The sequence below is a fragment of the Lissotriton vulgaris genome, chromosome 3_1, assembly GCF_964263255.1.
Source record: "Lissotriton vulgaris chromosome 3_1, aLisVul1.2, whole genome shotgun sequence".
Lineage (NCBI taxonomy): Eukaryota > Metazoa > Chordata > Amphibia > Caudata > Salamandridae > Lissotriton > Lissotriton vulgaris.
This window is the reverse complement of record NC_141689.1, coordinates 302,270,181-302,295,151: the sequence shown is the minus strand read 5'-3', so window position 1 is coordinate 302,295,151 and position 24,971 is coordinate 302,270,181. Positions and strand designations below refer to the sequence as shown.

Genomic DNA, 24,971 nt, shown 5'->3' with positions numbered 1-24,971 from the left:
AAGGTACTCAGCAAGTGCAGAGCGAGCAACATGACCCCGATACTGGTGGCACCACAGTGGGCCAGGCAGACATGGTACTCGCAGATCATGGAGATGACAGAGTGCACCCCACAGATTCAGGAAAAGAAAGGATCTACTATCCATGCAAAACGGAGAAGTGCTGTACCCGGAGCCAGAGAGCCTGAGCTTCGTACCGTGGCTCCTGAGGACATAGAGTTTGCGCATTTGAAACTGCCAGAAAGCACCCTAAGGGTACTTGGGGAGGCACGAAGACCCAGCACACGAAAGTGCTATGTAGCGAAATGGAGGAGATTTACACTGTGGTGCAGGAGGGAAAAAGTACACAATAAGATGAAAAAGGACTCAACAGTGCTAAAGTACCTCACGCACCTGCTCGACAAAAATCTGAGCTCATCCTCAATGAGGGTTCACTTGGCAGCGATAGTCGCCTACGCGAGAGGAGAAACGTGCAAAAGTTTCTTCACATCACAGGTCGTTAAGAGATTCCTGGAGGGAGGAAAGAGTATCGCACCGCCAAAGAGGGTGCCACCACCTGCATGGAACCATACCTAGTCCTAACGGAAAGTCATGAAGGAACCTTACGAACCGATTTACAAGGCCTCCCTAGAATAGCTGACCATGGAAACAGCTTTCCTGGTAGCAATCACTTCACTGCGCAGAGTGAGCAAACTGCAGGCACTAACACTACAGGAACCCTACATACAGATACACAGCGATAGGGTGGTGATGAGAACGGAACCACACTTCATGGCAAAGGTGGTGTCCAGGGTCCACTTGGATCAAGCTATACAGATACAGAGTTTCTTCCAAAAACCAGCAACAAGAGCTGAAAGGGCACTGCACACTCTGGACGCCAGAAGGGCAGTCATGCACTACATTGAGAGAACAAAGGAACACAGGAAAACAAAGCAGTTCTTTGTGTCCTTCGCCAAGTTTCATGGGGAAACCAGTAACTAAAGGAACAATTGCGCCATGGATCGCCCAAACAATACAGTTCTGCCACAAGCAGGCAGGGCAGGAACTAACCGAGGGGACACGTGCCCACTCTACCAGGAAAAAAGGAGCTACAATATCTTTCTTAGCTAACACACCAATTCAGGACATATGCCTGGCGGCAACATGGGCTTCAGTGCACACGTTCACGAAGCACTACTGTGTGGATATACAGATGAACAAGGAAGCACAAGTCGGACAAAGGGTGCTTCAACACATATTCAATAACCAACGCTCATCTTCCACCCAGCCGCCACAAACATGAGAAACCGCTACAAAGTCTATGCACAGCATAGTGAATCCGGAAAGATTCACGCTGCAAAACGAATAGTTTCTTACCTGTCGGTGCAGTTTTGCAGCTTAATGATCTTTCTGGATTCACTAGCGAACCCACCCACCTCCGCCAGAAAGATGAGGCTGGAGAGATAAGGTGGTTGAAACAAAGACAATACTTGGAAAAGAAGCCTTAAAGGTTAAAGCAGTGAAAAAACTTTAGTTGAACATTGCCATAACTTCGGTAACAAGACGAACACGAGAAAAAAGAATCCGAAGATGGTGCCCAGGAGTAGGAGCTTTCGCACGAAGCGTGCCGACGCACCAAAGGTGGGACGTAGACGCCCACCTGGGCTACGAAAAAACAAAACAAAGAAAAGACTACGAATCCGGACCCAGCCACAAGACCGCGGAATAATGCACAGCATAGTGAATCCAGAAAGATCATCAAGCTGCAAAACTACACCGACAGGTAAGAAACTATTCGTTTTCTACTTTTTTTCTGGTGTACAGTACTTTCTACAAGGTCTTCAAGTAAGAAGTCTTTGTTTAGACCTTGTTCTTCTTGTGGGAAGTTGAGACTTTATTCTGAAGACCCCCACAAGAAATGTATCTACTGCCTCTAGCCTGACCATGAGGTAGGCAAATGTAAAATCTGCAGGACTTTCTCCACCAAGACCTTAAGGGATAGGGAGGGTCGCCTCCTCCTCTGGTTACGAAGGCTGAAGTACAAAGATTCAGCTCTTTCAGAGGCTGAAAGCCTGGTGTCAGGTACTTCTAAAGCAGCCTCAAAGCGTAGCAGTGTGCAGGATTTACCTTCTCCTTTCTTGAAGAAGGTCTCACTCTTGAAGGCTCCTGCGGTCTCCCCACCGCCTCCTGCTACGCCCACGAGATCTGGCTCTCAGGCGTCTACGGCTTCTTCTACACACGTTTCCACCTTAAAACTACAGTGACGACTACTTGAGCTTCTGGTTCGTCGACGGTGGCTGCGTCAACGGAGTCTACGTCGACGAAGGTATGCCTCAGTTTCAAAGCGGTCTCCTCGACGATTCAAATCGCTTTGTCGAAGAAGGCTTTCCCTTCGTCATCAGGATCTACGTCGACGAGAGTCGTGAAGAAAGCCTCCTCGTCGTCGACCACTCCGTCGACGAAGGTTCCCTCGACTAAGGTTTTGTTGACGACTGCCTCGTCTACATCTGTTCCATCGACAGGGAATCCGTCGGCGGTAGCTCCGTCGACGTCTGTCCTGTCATCGTCTACGGCATCAACGACCATTTCGTCGACGGTAGTGGCAACTTCCTTCGTATTCTTGCCTCTGGTGCTGCTTCCTTCCTCAGAGTCTGGTGTTTCCTCCGCCGACCCTCTGCACAAACGTCGCCAAGTGCCCTTGGAACAGCTTGACATCACGCAAGACACGCAGCCCCTGTCGCCCCTGTTTGCGACCGGTTCTGAGCAAGACTCTGTTTCTAAGGACAGAGTATGGTCATTTCAGAGCAGCACGTAGCCCTTCTGAATTAGTTATAACGTGTCAGGACTATGGGGATCACCACGAGGACTCGTATTCTCCTGAGGAAGAACCGTCCACTCAGGTTCCTACGGCGTCAATTCCTCTTTCCCTCGTTTCCAACCTTCAGTACATGCTAGAAGATTACAACAGGCGTTTCCTGCCATCTAGTCATGGTTCACCTCTGCCTACAGCACCTGCGCCAGCAGCTGTTCCGCTGCCGCACCCGGCATCTACGCCTACACCACCTCCTACCACGGTTCCGCTGCCACAACCGGCACCACCACCCTGTTACTGCTAAGACCTCTATTCAGGTCCATGCTACGGTGTATCAAGATGATGATGAAACCCTGCGCCCGGACAGAGAGGATGGTGAGCTGCAGGATGATGATACTGATACTGATGGTGATGGCGATATGCAAGACTGGGACGATTACCAGATTCAAACACCGTCCCCACCTCCTGCAACTCCTGGAGATTCCCCTCCTGTTGACATTGCAGGTTTCCACCAACTCATGGATAGGGTGGCGCTCCGTTTTAAACTTTCTATAGTTCAAAGGGAAGAGTACTGCTTTTTGTATTATTTTAAAAGTCAACCTTTCAAACCAGTTCGAACAGTCCCAATCATCTATTTCATCTGGAATGAGGGGTCAATTTGATGCCAATGCCGAATTCCATCCCGGCACAACTGCCTCGCTTGGAGAAAAAGTATAGGGCGCCCCAGGGTTCTCCAGCTTGCCTGGTGGCACAGCCTAAACCGGATTCTGTTGTCACCCAGGCCACGCAACGCCGTTCCAGAAACCCATCTTCTCCGATTACGACTCCTCCGGATCGTGAGGGTCGTCGCCTAGATGCCATCGGGTGAAAATTCTCAACTATGGCTTCCACTACTCTGAGGGCCGCTAACGCATTGACCATACTGGGGCGTTGCTATCGTCAGATGTGGTTTGACATGTCCGCTTTAGTTGCTCTCATTCCGGAGTCCTCCAGGGCGGAGGCTCTTAAAATTCTACAAGAGGGGGAAAGAGCTTCGGAGGAGATCGTCGACTGCTCCGTAGATATTGCCTGCGCCGGCTTCCATCAACTTGCAGGGGCGGCTGTTCTTCGGCGCCAGGGTTGGCTCCGGTCTACCTCTTTTCGACATGAGGTGCAAGCCAAAATTCTCGACATGCCTTATGACGGCGAGGCACTCTTCGGTCAGCATCTCGCTACAGACGATGAAGAAAGATACCGACACGGCTCGCTCTTTGGGCACCTTACAGTTTCGCAAACAGCCCTTTCGTGGTGCGTGCGGACACGGCACCACCTTCTTTTCATGGAGGATCAAATCAATACCGCTCCTATGGCCATGGAAATCAACGGAATTCCAACCAGCAGCAGCAGACCTCACGCCAACAAAATCATACAGTGGAAAATCTTCCTATAGAGGTTCCACTTCCAAAAGGCAATGACTTCCTTTTCCTGCGCAAAGTTGGAGGACGAATCTCCCTGTTCTTTTCTCAATGGTCCTCAATCACCTCGGACCGTTGGGTTTTGGACATTGTATCAAAGGGCCATGCCTTGGAGTTTGTAAAATTTCCTCCTCACACTCCTCCAACTGGTCCGCCTCCTGCGCACCTCAAAGAACTTTTCCAGCAAATTCACATCATTATTCAGAAAGGTGCCATCGAAGTGGTTCCCAAGACTCAGAGGGGAATGGGATTTTATTCCCGGTTTTTCCTCGTCCTCAAAAAGACAGGCGACTGGCGTCCAATCCTTTATTTACAAGCTCTGGACAAATTCCTGAAGTGCCAGTCCTTCCGCATGCTCACACTGATGGAGATCTTACGTCTTCTCTGCAAGGACAACTTCATGACCACCATAGACCTCCAGGACGCTTACTTTCATGTGCCAATACTTCCTCGTCACCGAAAGTACTTGCGCTTCAGTGTGGCGCAGAGAAACTTTCAATTCAGGGTGCTGCCTTTCGGCCTGCGGTCCACCCCTCGCGTCTTCAAAAAGGTTTTGGCCCCAGTAGTGGCTTACCTACGACTTCAGGGCGTCCAAATTTTTTCATACCTGGACGATTGTCTCATCAAGTCGCAGTCTCTCAGCCAGCTGTCTCGAGACACTCAACTCTTCTCAGGATCTTTTTCGCTCCCTCGGCCTTTCCATCAATGCCGAGAAGTCTAAGATCGAACCAAAGGTGGCCTGATATGCAGTGCTCACTATTCTAGTGAACACTATGTATCAGTCCAACAACCCTTATTGATGATTGGTTGTAAGTCAACCTTATAGACCAGCTATCCTAGTAGCGTGGATACGAGCAGTCTAAGGCTAAAGACTCGAGAGGGCGTGTTAAGCCAGCTGTTATACCACACATATACCCCTTGAACACCAAGTGAAAGGACACCACACAAGTGTTATGAAAATAAACAGTGTATTTATTAGAATCACAACAGCCCTGTACTCTTTATGAGGACAGGGTACTAGCACAACACAAAACTCTTACGAAAACACTTAAGTTAGCACAGTATATACAAATGCCCGAGGGGCACGGAAAACCATATACTCTGAAAGTGGAATGCGAAATTACTAGCAGGTAAGTACAGTACTAATAGGCTTTGGAATCGCTAGGACTTGACTATGAATCGTTAGATTACTTCTAGGAGACCCAGGGGACTCGGGTGCAGAGTGTGCACTCTCACGCGTGATGCGGGACAAAGTCTATGGTAGCTAGATTTCACAAAGTTAGTGTTCTCGGGCGAACCCGACCTGGTAGGAGGAAAACGAAAGTGGATTCTGACCCTTGGATAGTGAGGCTATGCTGGGGCACCGAAATGCCGAAGTTACCTAGCCCAGGGGCTGCAGCTGCATAGGTCTCAAAAGACGTCGGGAATCCTCGTAGACGGACCAGGAGCCTGGAAGAAAGATGCTGGCAGGCGACCAGTGAAGAGTTCGAGTTGATCCAAGCCTGGATCTTGAAGAGAGATGACACCTGAAAGCAGAGGGGACCAAGTTCGTGACTACTAGCCAGTAGTCAGGTGGCACCAGGAGGGCACCGGATGGTAGTCACCTCGACTAGGTGAGTGGGTGACGCTGTGCTCGCAGGTCTCACGGACCAGGAGGCGTTGTCGGCGACCAGGATGGAGGAGCGAGCTGTCCCACGATGGATGAAGCTGTCGGCGTCGCTGGACCCAGGATTGGGCAACAAAGCCTTGGCAAATTCAAGCCCACGCGGTGGACTCAAAATGGCGTCTGGAGTGGACCAGGAGGGTCCGGGGTGCTCCTCTCTTGGAAGGGAGCAAGGGCCAGTCTGGAGCATCCAGACCAGCAGCAGTGATGTCGTCAGGCGTCGTTCAGAAGGCCACGAGCCAGCTGGCTAGTAGCCAAACAACACGGTGAGCAGCAAAAAGCAGAAGGGCCCCACGCAGATCGTGGAGATGCTGGAGGGCTGATCTTCGGTGCTGGAGCTGCTCAGGGTCGGGGCTTCTCGGACCCCAAAGCACTCACCAGAGGGACACTCGGCGGGCTTGTTGTGAAGAAGTCGTGCAGTCTTGGCGATCGTCGGTCCCTAGAGGTCTCGTCGCACTCACGGTTCTCAGCTTGGCTGTAGAGGTGAGTAGAGGTCAGAGGTGCCAGGGAAGCCGGGTCTCGTCGAGCTGGGTCGTCGGATTCCGGAGGAAGGACTTGCAGCAGACCGCAGTGTTCTTGATGGTGCCTGCGGATGCAGGGTGACTACTCCTTAGCCACAAGGGAGAATCTTGAAGAAGAAATCTTGATGTCCTTTTGCAGAAAGTCGTGTCTTGATTCCAAAGATGATCTAATTTGAACAGGGGGCCCGCTCCTATCTTTATACTAAGAAAAGGGGCTGACCCGGTGACTAGGTCCTGCCTATGGGTGGGACTAGGAGGGGGGTGGTTACACCCCTCTCCCATGCCGGATTTTCCCCAGGCCAGGGGCTGGTGTGCCCCTGGAACTGGTTCTGACCGGCCTATGCGTAGTGAGCACCGGGGTGCCACTCAGCAGTCACCTTCCTGTAAAGCCCTGCCTACCCAGGATACACAAAACCCTGTCTGGGACGGTGCTAGCACCGCCCTCGACAGGAAACCCTTTGTCCAGGCTCCCCTCGCTGGAAGGACTCCCAGCTGCAGGGGGTCAGACTCGTGTCTGTGGTGGCAGCATCCATTTTGTGGAGCTGAGGCTTCGTTTAACTTTAACCGGGGTTCACAGTTACATACATGTCGTGTCCCTCTAGAAGGGTGGAATGCTAACCCCGTCGCCAGAATTGGCGAGGGGTTAGTATTCCAATTCGTATGACCCCTTACTCGACATGTTTTGATAAAGCAATACCAAAGATAGCATTTAACCGCGAGGATTATAATGCACTTAAGAGTATATGGTATGCGTTATCATGGAACAGCTATTAGGATTTGGTTCCGCAAGCTGCAGACAGGCTCAGCTCATGCCAGAGCACCATCTCACACGATTCCAAGCACTCTGCCTTCAGGATTGTCAAGGCCTGCCATAGGAGTTACTGATAGGAATCTGTGCGTCCATTTTTAGGGTTAGATATAGGTATACTATATCTACAGCAAAGGGTGATTACACGACTTTGCCCCAGCTGTCATGCAGCCAGTTGTGTCAAATTTAGGAGGCCAGCCAGGGGTGGCATAATACATGCTTCAGCCTCTGGTAGGCCCTGGGTACACCTATGCCCTGAGTTACAGGGTCTGATAAGGTGGCCCAGTACCAATTGGTAAATGCACCTAGGGTACATGGAATCCATTTTAGAGAGAGAGCAGTAGGCCTGGGGTCCTGATTGGCAGGGCCCCGGGTCGACTATGTCAAAAACCAGCTAAAACACAGGGCAAAAAGTTGGGGGCAACCATAGTCAGGAGGTACCTTCCTACAACCAGCTCACTGCAGGACTTTTCTGGGTGCCACTCTGGATATGTCACTGGCCAAAGCATTCGTGTCTTACGAACGTCCGCTACGGATTCTACGCCTGGTGATCCTCCTTTGCTCAAAAGAGTCTGTTTCCATTCGTATATTGAAATCTTTTCTGGGGATGGCGTCCTCGTGCATCTAACTGATACCAAACTGAAGACTCTGGAGTTGCCCAATTCAGGAAGATTTGGACGGTCAGTGGCGTCGGGTCACCAGCTCCTTCAACGATCTCGTTCGTGTGACTACCCGGATGCGGTCAGCTCTCCAGTGGTGGCGCAGCCGTCCAACGTGGACCTCTTTCCTCACCAAGACTCCGGAACTCACTCTGACCACAGATGCCTCTCTGGAACGGTGGGGCGTGCACCTTCAAGGACTGTCCATCAAAGGCAAATGGACATAATATCAACGCGCCTGGCACATCAACAGATTGGAGTTGATGGCCATCTTTCTGGCTCTCAAATCATTCCGTCTTCTGGTTCACGGGGAATTGGTGCTCATCCAAACAGACAATACCACCAGTATGCACTATGTGAACAAGCAGGGTGGCACCAAATCTCCTCTCCTGTCTCGGCTGGCACGAACTATCTGGGACTGGGCGCTTCGGCACCACGTTACCCTGACAGCAGTTCATTTATCAGGCGTCTCGAACATCCTAGCGGATGCCCTCAGCAGGTCCACATCCTCGACGCACGAATGGGAGCTCAATCAGCTGACTCTGGACTTCATATTTAGGTGTTGGGGTCTTCCAAACAAAGATCTCTTTGCGAGCCAAGCGAGCCGGAAATGCCCATCCTTTGCAAGTTGGCTTCCCCATCCATAATCCTCCCGGAATGCCCTTTTGATGGACTCTTGCGGTCTATTCGCCTACGCCTTTCCGCCGATTCCACTGGTTCCTCTAGTGTTGTGGAAGATGCGGAGACAGCCGAGCCGCATTCTCATGATCGCTCCCAGATGGCCTCGACAAGCGTGGTTCTCGGAACTGCTGCCTCTTTCTCAGAGCGAACCTATTCTCCTTCAACCTCGAGCGGACCTCCTCAAAATGGACGAAGGCCTGATCTGTCATCCGGACCCCTCCTCTCTCAAATTATCAGCCTGGAACCTGAGCACCTTGAATTTGCCCATTTAAACATCCTGCCAGATTGCAGAGACATTCATGCCAATGCCAGAGCTCCATCTAAAATAAAGACTTATAAACTCAAGTGGAAAAGATTCTGTCACTGTTGCGTGGCTGCCAACATTCACCCTGTTCATTCTACTTCAGCTCAGCTTCTTCCGTTCTTTCTAGAGCTGGCACAGTTGGGGCTTTCCCACTCCACTTTGAAAGTTTTCTTGGTGGCGATTTCTCGCTTACGGCAGAATGGCTACTCCTCTCTCTGCTCTTCTAGAATCACTTGTCAGTTCTTCAAAGGACTGTTCAGGAAGTTCCCGCCCATTAGGCGTCCTCCCCCAACCTGTCACCTCAACATTGTTTTGGCACAATTCATGAAGGCTCCATTCGAGCCTATCCACAAAGCTGATTTAAAAAATTTGAACTTGGAAAATGGCTCTTCTCCTTGCTCTAATCTCTTCAAGTCGCGTGAGTGATATTCACGCCTTTACCATTAAGCCTTCTTTTCTACAATTCAAATCAGACTGTGTAGTGCTTCGTACAAACCTGGCCTACATGCCTAAGGTGCCCACTGACTTTCACCTCAATGAGCAACGTTTACATTCTCTGGACGTTAAGCGATGCCTTAAATTTTACATCGATAGGACGGCACCCTTTCACAAAACTGATCAGCTGTTCGTTGCCTACGGACGCACGTGCAAGGGTCGTTCTGTCACCAAGCCAACTATTGCACGTTGGATTTCTTCAGCAGTTTCCTTCTGTCACCAGAAGGCTGGCAAGCCTCTTCAATCTTCGGTGAGAGCTCATTCTACCAGGGCGATGTCATACTCTACTGCCCTGTTTGCTGGTGTGCCGATTCATCAAATTTGTCGAGCAGCTACGTGGTCCAGCAGGCACACTTTCACGAGACATTATTTCCTTGAAACGCTCAACGAAGCAGATACGGCAGTGGGACGAGCAGTGCTTCGTAATCTTTTTAACTAAGATGAGCCTCTGCTTTCTACCCTCCACCTATAAGGTCTGTGTAATGATAGTTGTTATTATTATTAGCTTTCCTTCTGGCTATGCTATGCTATTGGTGAATCTTCTTACCTATGCATTGCTGGTTTTGCTCTTGCTGCCAACTATTACTGCTCCTATTCTATTCAAGCATGTGAATCTATGAAAGACACTCTAATACTGGAGAAGAATAATTGTTACTTACCTGTAAACTGGTGGTTCTCCAGTATTGGTGTCTTTCATAGATTGACATGCGACCCACCCGCCTCCCCTCAGAGGCTCGCTTCTTCTCCTAGACTCTTTTTGTCACTCTAGTGCTACGAAAATCTGAGGGCCTTAGCCTCTGAGGAGAAGGTTCTGGCGGGGTGTCCTGGTATTTGTAACTATTTCTAGTGTGTATTTTTATGTGTTATGTTTTTACATACATATTTTATTGGGATTTTATTGCTTTTTTATTTACCTTGGGACACCCACTTCGACGACTGGGAATATTCAAGCATGTGAATCTATGAAAGACACCAATACTGGAGAACCACCTGTTTACAGGTAAGTAACAATTGGTTCGAGGCATGTGGGCTGCTAAATTCATATCTTAGCATTAGATCGCCACCTAGTGTTGGGTCCGGATGATCGCACATTGTTGTCCTGGAAGAGTCTTCGAAGTATCCTGAGATGGGTGGCTCCTCCCCTGGACTACAGTGCGCATGGGCATCGGCTCCATCCCCAGATTGTTTTTTTCCGCCATTGGGTTCGGATGCGGTCTCGACGTCTCTCCGTCGGAACCGAATAAACATCACTTTTTACGGCCAAAAGGCTTTGGGTTCTTTACGTCGGTATTGTTTGCGTACGGTCTCGAGTTCTTCCGTCTCTCGGAGCCGGAATCACCGGAGTTTTTTACTACTCTTCGGACATCGAGGCCTTCTCATCGCGACTCGACACTAAGTTCCCAACATGGAGCGGAGTCCGTTTAAACTCTGTCCGCTCTGTGGGTCCAAATACCCACATATAGACGTACACCCGGTCTGTAATAAGTGCCTTTCGCCAGACCATGACGAAGGAAGTTGCCGGGCCTGTGCGAAGTTCAGGTCGAAGAAAACTCTCACGATTCGGCGCGCAGTGCGCCTTGTGGCCAAACAGGCGGCCCCGGATCCAGATAACATCTTCGGCGACCAAGAAGAAGAGGACCAGAGCCATCATCTTCAAATCTCCCCGCCTGAGACGGAGGTCGAGGCTGATCCGGAATATGACGACGACGGAGTCGTGGGTCAAGGCCTTGAATACGTCGACGAGGTAGGGGACGACGTTATGGTTTATGGGGCCGAGGAAGATAGCTCAGGGGACGAGCTATGCCCCGAAGTTGACGAACATCAGGAGAGGGTCGCGGGATCGCCTGTCGGCCTTACCCAAGACCCTGTAGCGCAAGCCACGGCCCCGCCTGCCGGCCCGGCCACGGACATACTTGCTGCGCCGAGGGTTTCGAAACCGAAACTGAAAGCAACGGTCTCGACTGCACCTAAAATGGCCGACCCGAAACCGAAACCGAAAGTTAAGGACTCAATCGTCCCTAAGATGGCGGTCGCAACAGCAAAAACAAATAAACAGGCGGCCTCTTCGACTCCGTCGACCTCCGGTCCGCAGAAGTCGAAGAAACACGGCGATTCCACTGGGTCGAAATCGGCGCCGGAGGAGAGATCCTCTAAAAAGGGTGGCACGCACAAGACAAGCGCGCCGGCGCCGGCGAAGCCTGCCAAGGCAACCGACACAGCCCCGGCTCCAACGGGGACATCTGCGCATCGCTCCAGGGACTCGGGGTCGGCGCCGTCCATCCCTCCAAAAGACCAACGGAACGTCGCATCCGAAGGCAAGGCCACCTCGTCGGTGCCAAAGACATCGGTCACCGACGCATCTCTCGTGGCTGCTTCACTACAAAGAATTAAAGACAAGGCTTTTTCTTCGTCGACGCCAACGCCATCGACGCAGAGGGCGGCAGATGTCCCGGTCAAGCCGGCAAGTAAGCTCCTCTTCCTTCTACCGCCAAAAGTGGTGCCAAAGGCCTTTTCCTCGAAATCGACGCCAAAGAAGTCGGACTCTTCTACGGCAGAGACATCTTCGGGTCAAGTGCTCGACCCTGAAGAAGATTCGGAGTGCTTCATAGACGCGGACACGGGGAAGTTAACCCTTTATAAAAGGAAGATCACTTCGCAGCCGGTGGAATCCTACGTCATTCCCCTAAAGAAGAAAAAGTTTCCACAGGACGCCTCAGGCCTCATGGAACCTATCCAGCCTCCTCTGGGACGGAGCCCAACACCGTCTCCAGACCACTCTGAAAGTGAGGGCTATGGTGAAGATGAACAATACACCTTCCCAGTAAATGAACCTGATGCACAGCCAGATTCTTATTATGGCATTGGGGACCAAGGCACCCAAGATGTGGGGCAAGACCCACAGACTTTCAGTACACGTGCATCCCCTACGGAGGATTCTGCAGGTTTTCATGCACTCATTGAGAGGGCAGCTGCTAATCATGATGTGGACATGCATGCTGACCCAGTTGAGGAGGACTTTCTATTCGACACATTTTCAGTTTCGGAAAGAAATGTAAAGACCCTGCCTATGCTCAAAGGGGTCCTCAAGCATGCTGCGGACATCTTTAAAGAGCCTACCAGGGCGAGGGTGGTCAACCCACGTATTGAAAAAAAGTACAGACCAGCGCCTGCAGACCCTGCATACATTCGAGGACAGTTGCCGCTTGACTCCTTGGTGGTAGCAAACGCACGCAAGAGGGCCAACTCCCAAACAACGGGTGAAGCTCCTCCCCCGGATAAGGAGTCCAAAGTGCTAGAGGCAGGAGGCAAAAGAGTGGCTGCACAGGCTGCCAATTTCTGGCGTATTGCAAATACACAGGCACTACTGGCACGTTATGATAGATCACATTACGACACACTAGAGCAGATTGTAGAACACCTGCCTCCGCAGTTTCAAGAGGGCACCAAAATGATTATACAAGAAGGACAACTGATCTCCAACGCGGCCATAAAGTGCGCACTTGATGTCGCGGACACAGCCGCTAGGGCCATTAACACCAGTGTCATGCTCAGAAGACAGGCTTGGCTCCGCATATCGGGGTTCAAACCTGACATTCAAACAACCATACTTAATCAACCAGTCAATCCGGATAGACTGTTTGGTCCAGATGTTGACACCACCCTGGAAAAGATTAAAAAGGACACTGAAACCGCTAAATCGATGGGGGCCCTACAATCTCAGCAGTTTCGTGGCAATAATTTTCGTCGCTCAGGTGCCCGTGGAGTCACCAGAGGACAGATGGGTCAACAGTCACAGTTCCCTAGAGGTGGAGCACAGCCCTCGTACCCCAAACAAAACAAGAGGGGCTACAGGGGAAACAGCAACAAAGGACGTGGCAAGGGAGGCAACAATTCACGCTCCTCTGCCCCGAGCAACCAGTGACTCTCTGTCACTGCCCCCCGACCATTTAACACCTGTCGGGGGGAGAATACAGCAGTTCCTGCCCGTCTGGATCAACATCACCACAGACAGGTGGGTGCGACAGCTTATCCAGTACGGTTATTGTCTAGAGTTGAAATCCACTCCACCCAACATTCCACCAAGGCAAAGACCTATGTCCGCAGAGCACTTGCACTTATTGCAGCAGGAAGTGTTGGTGATGCTGCAAAAAGGGGCAATCGAGCTCGTGCCAGTGGGGGAGGAAGGCACAGGGGTTTATTCCCTGTACTTCCTCATTCCAAAGAAGGACGGATCTCTCAGACCGATTCTGGATCTCCGTCCCCTCAATCTGTACATACTGTCAGAGCATTTCCACATGCTTACACTGCAACAGATTCTTCCTATGTTAAACAAAGGAGACTTCTTAGCAACCTTGGATCTCAAGGATGCTTATTTCCACATTCCGCTACATCCGTCCCACAGAAAGTACCTCAGGTTCACTATCCAGGGCACGCATTATCAGTTCAAAGTCCTACCCTTCGGAGTCACAACTGCCCCAAGGGTCTTTACCAAGTGTCTGGCGACTGTAGCGGCGCACCTCAGGAGGCAGAACATCCATGTCTACCCCTACCTCGACGACTGGCTCGTTCAAGCCAGGTCGGAACAGCAGTGCGCCGCGGACATGTCGACTACCATTCACCTCCTTCACGACCTGGGTTTCTCGTTGAATTACCCGAAGTCACACCTTCAGCCGGCACACGTCCGGCAGTTTCTGGGTGCGACAATCAATACCCTGACGGCCTCGGCACAACCAAACCAGGTCAGGATAGACGGCATACAGTCTTTAATCCAGAAGTTCAGACCGGGACACTCACTTCCAGCAAGAGTGTTCATGCAGTTGATAGGCATGATGGCCTCCTGCATCTTCATAGTCCCTCACGCACGGTTGCATATGCGCCCGCTCCAGGAGTGCTTAGCAAATCAGTGGACACAGGCTCAGGGACAATTAACAGACCTAGTGTTGGTTACCAGTCGGGCATACAACTCTCTGCATTGGTGGACTCCACACAACCTTTGCAAGGGCCGACTGTTCCAGGAGCCAGTGCCACAGGTTATCCTGACAACGGACGCATCTCTCCAGGGATGGGGAGCACACCTGCTCACTTACACAGTGCAGGGACTATGGACGACGCAGCAACAGAAGATGCACATCAACTATCTAGAACTGATGGCGATCTTCATGGCACTCAAGTCCTTCATTGTACATCTCTGCAACAAAGTGGTGTTAGTCCGGACGGACAACATGACCGCGATGTACTACATCCAAAAACAGGGGGGCACCCACTCACCACAGCTGTCTCACCTGGCTCAGAGCATGTGGAAGTGGGCCATTCAGAGGAACATCTTCCTCATGGCAGAACACCTCCCGGGGAAGGACAATCAGATGGCGGATCTGCTCAGCAGATACAGTCATCAAATGCACGAGTGGGAGATACATCCATCGGTACTCCAGCCGTACTTCCAAAGGTGGGGGCGTCCAGACATAGACCTGTTCGCCACAAGGGAGAACGCAAAATGCCAAAGCTTCGCCGCCAGGTTCCCACACCCCCAATCGCAGGGCAATGCGATATGGATGAACTGGTCAGGCAAATTTGCTTACGCTTTTCCCCCGACACCCCTGATACCACTGGTGGCGAGGAAACTACGGCAACACTCCATGACACTCATCCTAGTTGCTCCAACGTGGGCGCGCCAAGCATGGTACACCACGTTCCTCGAACTCTCAGTGGTCCCGCATCAAAGACTGCGCCTCACGCCCAGACTTCTGACGCAGAACCATGGAGAAATTCAGCATCCAGATCCGCAACAGCTCAACCTAGCGATCTGGCTCCTGAAGTCTTAGAGTTTGGATACCTAAACCTACCTCCTGAATGCATGAACATCAAGGAGGCGAGGAAGCCGTCAACCAGAGCATGCTATGCCGCAAAATGGAAGCGTTTTGTCATCTACTGTGCAGACAATGGCATAAACCCGCTAGATGCATCTATCCCTAACATCATTTGCTATCTGTTACACCTTTATAAGTGCAAGCTAGCGTTCACTTCTATTCGGATACATCTATCCGCCATCGCGGCTTACCTTCAAAATAGGCAGCATCTCTCAGTCTTCAGGGTGCCTGCCATTAAAGCGTTCCTTGAAGGCCTGAAACGAGTCATTCCCCCAAGAACACCGCCAGCTCCCGTGTGGAACCTCAATGTGGTCCTCACCAGACTGATGGGACCACCGTTTGAGCCAATGCACTCGTGCGAACTGCAATTCCTAACGTGGAAAGTTGCTTTCCTAATTGCCATTACGTCACTAAGACGCGTAAGTGAGTTGCAAGCACTCACGATACAAGAACCATTCATCCAGATTCATCCAAATAGGGTAGTACTACGTACTAACCCCAAATTCCTTCCAAAGGTGGTGTCACATTTTCATCTCAACCAAACTATCGATTTGCCTGCATTCTTCCAGAACCCACAAACAGTGGCGGAAAGGATGCTCCATACGTTAGACGTACGGAGGGCATTGATGTACTACATAGACAGGACACAACACTTTAGGAAGACAAAACAACTCTTTGTTGCCTTCTCACCACAACACAAAGGCAACCCAATTTCCAAAGCAGGAATAGCCAGATGGATTGTTAAGTGCATTCAAATCTGTTATCATAAAGCCAAGCGCACTTTAACAATACCCCCAAAGGCACACTCCACACGCAAGTTGGGGGCATCCATGGCTTTCCTTGGAAACATTCCTCTAGAGGACATTTGCAGAGCAGCCACGTGGATTACACCACATACCTTTACAAAACACTACTGTGTTGATGTACATTCCAAACAGCAAGCGGCTGTAGGACAGGCTGTTCTCAAGACACTTTTTCAGGTTTCTGCAGCTGGCACGGGCAACCGCCGCTGATGGAGGGACTGCTATGTATTCTATGCTAAGATATGAATTTAGCAGCCCACATGCCTCGAACTGAATATGCTACTTACCAGTATGCATCTGTTCTTGGCATGTAGGGCTGCTAACATTCATATCGCCCACCCTCCTCCCCGGTGCCTGTCGCAGCTGCAGATATACTATTGTATTCAATCATTAGCATGGACATCCTTTACACTTTTCACTCCATCCTCTGCCACAATGGCGAAAAACAATCTGGGGATGGAGCCGATGCCCATGCGCACTGTAGTCCAGGGGAGGAGCCACCCATCTCAGGATACTTCGAAGACTCTTCCAGGACAACAATGTGCGATCATCCGGACCCAACACTAGGTGGCGATCTAATGCTAAGATATGAATGTTAGCAGCCCTACATGCCAAGAACAGATGCATACTGGTAAGTAGCATATTCATTCTTCACAGCTTGGAAACCAACACTAGATGGCAGGCGTATGCAGAACATGTGAATCTACAGCACTACGTGCCACGAATAGATGCTTACAGGGTAACAATTCTTATGCACTAAACCTTTCCTAGGGGCAGATGTCATGCTGGATTAACCCCAGCTATGTTATTGTCACTGAAGAGCCCTTTTAACAATTTTTATGGTAGCACTTTCCATCTGGTTCCCGTTTCATTCAGAGTGTGCCGACCCAATATTGATTATGTAAGATGCTCGAAACTGAACACATTTTTCTTCTAGACTCACACAACCAAACTGGTTGATTTGAGTTAATGTGAAAGTAAATGGAGATCTATCTAGCAATATCTTTATGAAGTATATCCTTTCTAGGCCATGCTCAAGATCTTCATCTCAACACTGCTTGCTGACATAGGTCAATCAGCAATATTGTCTTCAGGAAACATTACTGTGCTGCAATAAAGGCTGCATTGGTTGTTGCACAGTTCTAAAGATACTATTTTCCTATTATTATTCTAGTTAATGACATCCATTACTTTAAAGGCTGTGATGCACCATTTCTCCAAAGTAGTGGAAGGTGAGCATTTAGGTAAAAAAAAAAAAAATTTTTTTTTAGTATTTTTATTGGTGTTTTACACTATACAAAAATAGAAACGTTGTGACAGATAACGAATAGGAGGTAACACGGGCATGTCTGTAGGGATACCCGATTTACATTTGTATTTGCCCCTCATTTCTGCAAACGACATTAAACATTTAACATTGAACAAATAGGTATTTGCGTCTGTGCTCGCGTCACCGTTGAGCATACGACGTAAAAACAAACATATAGGTATCTGGCGGTCTAGTGTTAGACCTACCCATCTGCGTTGGGTTGCTAGTGGCTGACAGGCGTATACAGTTGTTTATGGAGGTTTGTATGTACTGAGGAATTTATCTAATGTTGACCACATTTCTCGGTTGGGGTTTCTCCCTGGTGTCTGTCTTATTGCGGTGATGTCTGCCCCTCTGAGAAATGTGACCCAGTTTAGCCACCCCTTGAATGTGGCTTTGGTGGTGTCCTTCCATTTGGCTAGTACCGTTTTGACCGCTGTCGTCAGGAGGAAGTCCAGGAGGTTTCTGTCTTGTTGTGTGGTTAGATCTGCTGTGATGTGAGTGGTGGTTGTTGTGGCAAAAGAGTGTACTAGAGTACATCCTAGGGCATTGTTGGTGAAGCTGAGCACCTTTCCCCAGAATTTGCTGACCTTACTACAGTGGAAGATGAGGTGTGAGAGGTCCCCTCTTGCTGTTCCGCAATTCCCGCAGCTATCGTTATCTTTCAGGCCTAACGAAGCTAGGCGAGCAGGTACCCAGTATGCTGGGTGTAAAAGCCAGAATTTAATTTGTGCTATCACTGGGGATATCATGTTTTTTGATGGGGCCACCCAGAAGGTTTCTAGTTCTTGTTCTGTGAGGTTGGAGCCAAGCTGTGATACCCAATAACTGCTGTTCTTTGCTTTTAGTTTGGAGGATACTGGACGGAGGAGCTTGTACAGGTGTGAGAACTGGTGGCCTGCCCTGTTTATGTTTTCCATGTACTGAAAGATTGAGGGTTTGTGTTTGGTTAGTTTGGATTTTGTTAGGGCTGTTTTGATTGCTAAGAAGTTGTATAGTTCCATATCTAGGAGGTCATGTCTGGTTTTCAGGCTATTGAAAGTGTGGGGTGACCCTTCCTCTTCCAGTTGGGCTGGATATGAGAGACCTAGTTTTTTCCAAGTATGCATGTTGAGGGTATTCCCTCTGTAATTAATCTTGGGGTTATCCCAGAGTGTTTCCCAGAGCGAGTTTCTGATGCTGAAATCGAGCTTCCGGTCTACCTTGAGCAGCACCTGCCTTGTGACCTTGAAGATCGGATTGTTCTTATGTGCTGGTTTGTTGGCTGTGAGGAGAGTTAGAGGGTATGCATTCATCAGGATGGCTTTCTCTATAGAGAGCCAGGTTGGTGTGTAAGGCGGTTTAGTCAGTTGTCTGGTGATGAAGGCTGTCTGGAAGGTTCTCACGTCTACTACATTCAGGCCCCCTCGGTTTTTCCCCAGTCTAAGTTTTTGGAGGCTAATTCTACGTTTTTTTTGTCACTCCATTTTATAGATTTTTTCTTGGGCATGCAGACGTGGTGGAGAGAAATGATATGTAGCCCAATGCATGATTAGCTCCAGGTTACCGTAAGGATGAGCTGTACATTAGTCTGAAACGGAGACTTTGAGATTGACAACATTTACTTTTTTGAATCTACATAAGCAACAAGTTGCAGACCGATGGTAACAGATGATTCTCTGTTTCTTCATTCACTCTGGTGGATCTATGTGCCTGTGGCCACCTGTAAAGGGAGACTGTAAAACTGGCACTCTAGTCATTCAGCAGGTATGATTTTGATCTGGGCTTGGGGAAGCTGCATGACACCCACATTTTGCTTAATAGAAATCTACGAATGCTTTTATGAGACTTTAAAATGTGACATTCATTTAAAAACTGACTGGTTTAATTTTCCACTAAAATCATAAACGTAATGCAGTAAAGTAATGCTCTGTATAAATTGTATATATTGCTTCATGTGATTTTTTTTAATACTATCTTTTTTTAACATCTTTACAGACTTACAAAGAACATTTAGAAGGGCAAAAACACAAGAAGAAAGAGGCAGCCTTAAAGGCGTCTCAGTCGACCACCACCAGTACCAGTGCAGCTGCTCGTGGAACACAGAATCAGCTGCGTTGTGAACTCTGTGATGTCTCCTGTACAGGAGCGGATGCATATGCCGCTCACATAAGAGGGGCTAAGCACCAGAAAGTAAGCTGAATTTTGTGTATTTTTTTTCAATAACCCCAAATTAGATCTATCTAAAAAAAATCCCCTTTTAATTGTTAAACTTCCTGCACGTTGGAAATTAATTCCTAATACTTCATTACTTCACTGTAAGCCAAAAATTGCTACTTAAGACTAGTCCTGAGGATCTTGCAAGAAACTGTTAAAAGATTTCTTGGATTAGTAATAAGCTGGACAATTCAGTTTTAAACTGAGTGCTTAGAAAAAAATAGAAAAAGAAAAAAAGATAATGAGATTTCATCCAGAGGTAGTTAGTCCTTCGAAGATTTGTTTTCAAGGGCGATGCTTTTTCTTGCCCTGCTGCTGACTGTCCCATTGTTGATGCTGTGACTTTTAATAACAGCCTTTGCGCTTTTCAACCCAATGACCTCGGATAATTGATGCTCAGTCTGCAGGCTCTTTGAATCGGAGAGCCTTCTTTTGATGCACCTCGTTTGGCGCCTTCTCATTGCATCTCTACCAGAAATCCCTGCTGTACTACTGGCATCAATGTGACTTTGCTGCTTTTTATGTTGTATTCCGGAGAATTACTGGACATCTGTAGAAAAGTGCCCCTTTTTGCACAATTACTGTAGGAAGCTGGTTTTCTGTTGCGGCTACCTCCCACCCTCTGTTTGCCAGATTTCTGGTGCACTTTGACTTGATGTGCCCTGGGACTCTGCCAATCATGTTCCCAGGGCCTTTATTTTTCCCCAAAACTGTACCTGGTCTGGGAGTTTGTGATTACGAACTCCACAGAACTGTAATGGCTTTACTGAATTCTGGGATGTTTGGTAACAAACTTCTCGGTATAATAAACCCACACTGATGCCAGTGTGGGATTTATTAAACAATGCACTCAGAGAGCATCTTAGACATGCCCTCTGAAAAACGACCAGCCTCTGGTGGTTTCCCTGACTGGTAAACACCAGCCTGCCACCACGAGACAAGTTTCTGGACCCCTGGGATGGGAACCTTTGCTCGCTGAGCCCAGAAACAAAGCCTCTTCTGAGCGGAAGTGTTCACACCTTCCCCAGGTCAAGATTAGCCATCTGTGGCTGGGAAGCTTTGAAGACCTTGCTGCCTTTGTAAAGCGACCCCAGCCTATGTTGCTATCCGAAGCAGGCCTCCGTCATGTCTCCCCTCCTTTTCTGCGGGAAGACAGGTTGGAAAATTTAGAGCAGGCCAGAAGATGTGGCCGCCTCTGCCGACCCTACCCCTCTGGCGGGGTGAGGGGAGGAGAAGCCCTCTCTTCAGTGCCCACCATCTTGCAGATGGCATGCACTCTGGAATCAGGATTAGGGATTGTGCCCACTCCCCCCCCTTGGGGCGAGCACACCAATGGACTAGTCACCCTAAGGCAGAGGTCTTCAAACTTTTTGATGCCGAGACCCCCTTGTAAAAACTTTTAGGGGTAAGGACCCCCTTCCGACAAAAGTTTCTAGAAACTGGTACTCCTGATCATCATCTTTTGACAACCATAAATGCGCCTGTTAGACCTCATCACATCCATCCATCATTCATCTACCCACACGTTCACACATCCATCCATCCTTTCATCCATACATCCATCCACGACCCTTTCATCCATCCATCCACCCATCATTCATCCCCCCACTTTTTCACACATCCACCCATGCATCATTCATCCATGCAACCTTTTATTTATCCATACATTCATCCATCCTTCATCCGTCCACCCTTTCATCCTTCCATCCATCCACCCTTTCATCCATCCTTCATTCATCAGTCCACCCTTTCATCCTTACATCCATACATCTATCCTTCATCCATCTATCCTTCACCCATCCACCCTTTCATCCTTCCATCCATACATCCATCCTTTCATCCTTCCATCCATACATCCATCCTTTACCCATCCACCCTTCCATCCACCCATCATTCATCCACCCACCTTTTCACACATCTATCCATGCAACCTTTTATCCATCCATACATCCATCCACCCTTTCATCCTCCCACCCAAACATCTATCCATCCACCCATCCACCCTTTCATCCATCCACCCACCCACCCTTTCATCCATCCATCCACCCATCATTCATCCCCCCACCTTTTTACACATCCATCCATGCATCATTTATCCATGCAACCTTTTATCCATCCATACATCCATCCTTTATCCATCCACCCTTTCATCCATCAATCCACTCCATCATTCATCCCCCACCTTTTTACACATCCATCCATGCATCATTCATCCATGCAACCTTTTATCCATCCATACATCCATCCTTCATCCATCCACCCTTTCATCCTTCCATCCATCCATCCTTTATCCGTCCACCCTTTCATCCATCCATCCATCCACCCATCATTCATCCCCCCACCTTTTCACACATCCATCATTCATCCATGCAACCTTTTATCCATCCATACATCCATCCTTCCATCCATCCACCCTTTCATCCATTCATCCACACTTTCATCCTTCCATCCATCCACCCTTTCATCCACCCTTTGTGTAAATGTGTGTAAATGTGTTGGCATTTATATAGCGCACTGCTACCCGTAGGCGTCCTGGCGCTTCGACCGCTGCGAAACCCTTCCTGGCTTCCCTGAGAGATGGTCCCTTAATGGGTATCTCCAGGGTGCGACCAGGCATCCCCGGCGGTCTGGGGGGCCGTTAGTGAAGATGAGGCAAGCTAATGCCCAGAGTTGCCGAGTGTGACCGCTGATCAGAGTGGGCACCGAGGCGAGAGAATTATCGAGTCCGCTGACCCTGGTCCAGAAACCTGCCGCGCCGGGAATCGAACCCTGGTCCCGGGCCGTCCTCTGCTCTCGGGTCTGCCGCCTCTAATCAGTGAGCCACACTACTTCACTTTCATCCATTCATCCACCCTTTCATCCATCCATTCATCTATCATCCGTCACTCTTTCATCCTTCCATCCATACATCTATCCTTCATCCATCTATCCTTCACCCATCCACCCTTTCATCCTTCCATCCATATATCCATCCTTCATCCATCCAGCCTTTCATCCATCCATTCACCCATCATTCATCCACCCATCTTTTCACACATCCATCCATCCATATTTCATCCATGCAACCTTTAATCCATCCATACATCCTTCAACCATCTACCCTTTCATCCTTCCATCCATCCATCCTTTCATCCATCCGTTCATCCTTTCACCCATCCATCCACCCTTTCATCCATCCATTCATCATTCATCCACTCACTTTTTCACACATCCATCCATCCTTCATCCTTACATCCATCCAGTCACCCATCATTCATCCACCCACCTTTTCTGTGCCTCTCTCATGGGGGGCGGGGGGGTCAGTATCTCTCTGTGTCTTCTTCCTTCTTTCCCGATCATGGGAGGGCATCTCTGTGCCTCCCTGCTGGGGGCAGGGTACGTGTCACCGGACCCACAGCTCTAGGCGCGCAATATCCATTGACCTCAAAGCATTACACTACAGCCTGCTCCCCCACTTCCCCCCCCCCCACTTCCCCTCCTCCCCCAGCTCGAAACGGCTTCAGGGACACACACACACAGCCACACCCGAGTACTTGACAGGTCTTTAAAAGACCTTTCACTTGTTAATGAGGCTTTGATGTTTTTCACACCTCGGTGTGAATTAGGCCTGAGCACCCTCGATCAGCCCAAGCCAGGAACTGCACTCTGACAGGATCTGCGACCCCCTTCCAAGGACTCCACGACCCCCCTGGGGGTCGCGCCCCACAGATTGAAGACCGCTGCCCTAAGGTCAGTAGCCCATTTGGTAGTCTCGGGTTTGCAAACACACTGCAGGCTCGGGGACGAAGGTATTCTGGCTGCGACCTTCACTTGGAGAGGTAAGTTGGGATGCTGGAGGGTGGTTAGACGCTGCCGGTTGGGCCATCCAACTGCCGTGTGGCATCTGGTGCAGGGGTGCTTTTTGGGGTCGGATCTTACCAGCTCCTGGTTGCGGGGGACCTTCTGGATTGAGGCTGTAGGTGTCTGCTGGAGGCTTGAGGCAGGTCAGGGATCACAGGATCTCTGGTCTGGATCGCCGGGGAGACCTCTCGTGGTGTTGGGCCACTCGAGCATGGACCGTCGAAGTGTGGTGCAGACTCACGGATTTCGCCAGAGCTGGAGTCTGTGGGTCAACAAATCTTGTGTTCACAAGAGACAAACTCTTTTCTTTGGACATCAGGGCAGGTCCCCGGGGTTCTTGAAATTGCTGGCTGTAGGACACACCAGAGGTTTGCTGCTGCAGGTTCAAGGTGTGGACAGGCCGGTAGGGATGGGGTCAAGTCAGTGGGTGTCCTCTTCTTCTTAGCTTTGCCACTTCTGTTCGCTCCCTCTTCTTCTTTTCTTGTGGTTTCTTGTCTGAGGAGGCAAGGTTCTTTGGTGCCCCTAAATACTAGATTTAGGGTTGTTACAGTTAAGTAAAAGGTTGGGACTAATGCGTCCCTTCCTTGGGTGGGTACACCCCCTATTATGCCACCCTCCAGTAGGAGGGGGTCATATGCCAGGGGCCCCCCATCTAAAAGATGGCAGGGTCTGAGAGTTGTGCTTGACCTCACCTCCCTCACCAACCTCACTTGATTTTCCCACTGATTCTCCAGCCCAAAGTGACGGTCCGAACCGGTGAGGACCAGTTGCTAGGAGCACCAAAAGGCCTGAGGAATCTCACAAAGGCGGCAAGCCTTTGAGCCTTCCCCTTCGTGGACCTAGCCCATTCTGGGGAATGAGGCCTGGCACCTCTGCCTAGGATGTGCTTTGCTTCAGGACCCCGAGAGCAAGAGTCTCTTGACCCAGGGGTCCAGATATAGCGCGATCTAGACCCAAAGGTATCTGGTATCAGAGTGCATTACATTAGCACCAGTTACATTACACAAGGACACATTCATTTTTGTTAGTCACGGGGAGATTAAATGAAATGCCCAGAATCACAGGATTTTGAGCGTCATTGCCGAGATTCTAACCCGGTTCCCCAGATTTGAGATCGACTGCCCTAGCCCCTTAGGCCACATCCTCTTCATCTGGCTTCAGTGTGGTGCTAAGAAGTTTGATACCAAACTTTCAAGATTTCAGTAAAGCTGTCCTGGTGCTGTGGAGTTCGTAATTACCATTTACTCACAGACCATATACTCTTTATAGTTTTACTGCGCTTACAATGAGTTGGACACTGTAGGTGTACTGAGATCTGCACCTGTGCCCTCATCAGTGCTATAATGCATCCAGCTAAAGGGGCGGCTTACCTATGCCATTTTTGTTTGCTGTGCTATATGGGTATTTTCCTTTGTATTAAACTGGTGATGACCATTTGTGGCCCCCATAGCCTGATCCTCCATTCTTCCTTGTCCCCTCCGCCCTGATACAGCTTTACTTTGTAGGTGGCGGAGTTTCTCCGTCCCATTTAGTTTTCCCCTCGTGTAGGTTCCCCATCTCAATTAAATTGTTCTATAACCCTT

At 49.5% G+C, this 24,971-nt stretch overlaps 1 protein-coding gene across 3 annotated transcripts in view; it reads left to right on the top strand.

Moving 5' to 3' along the window:
• ZFR (zinc finger RNA binding protein) overlaps window positions 1-24,971 on the top strand; it is a 691,036-nt gene that overhangs the window by 166,789 nt on the left and 499,276 nt on the right. For all 3 annotated transcript variants that reach the window (XR_015309278.1, XM_086960497.1, XM_086960498.1), the window contains one exon: window positions 19,330-19,524. Coding sequence is in view for 2 of the 3 variants with exons in the window: in XM_086960497.1 (XP_086816623.1) it covers window positions 19,330-19,524 (195 nt within the window). In the remaining variant the exon portion in view is untranslated. The remainder of the gene's footprint in view (window positions 1-19,329; window positions 19,525-24,971) is intronic.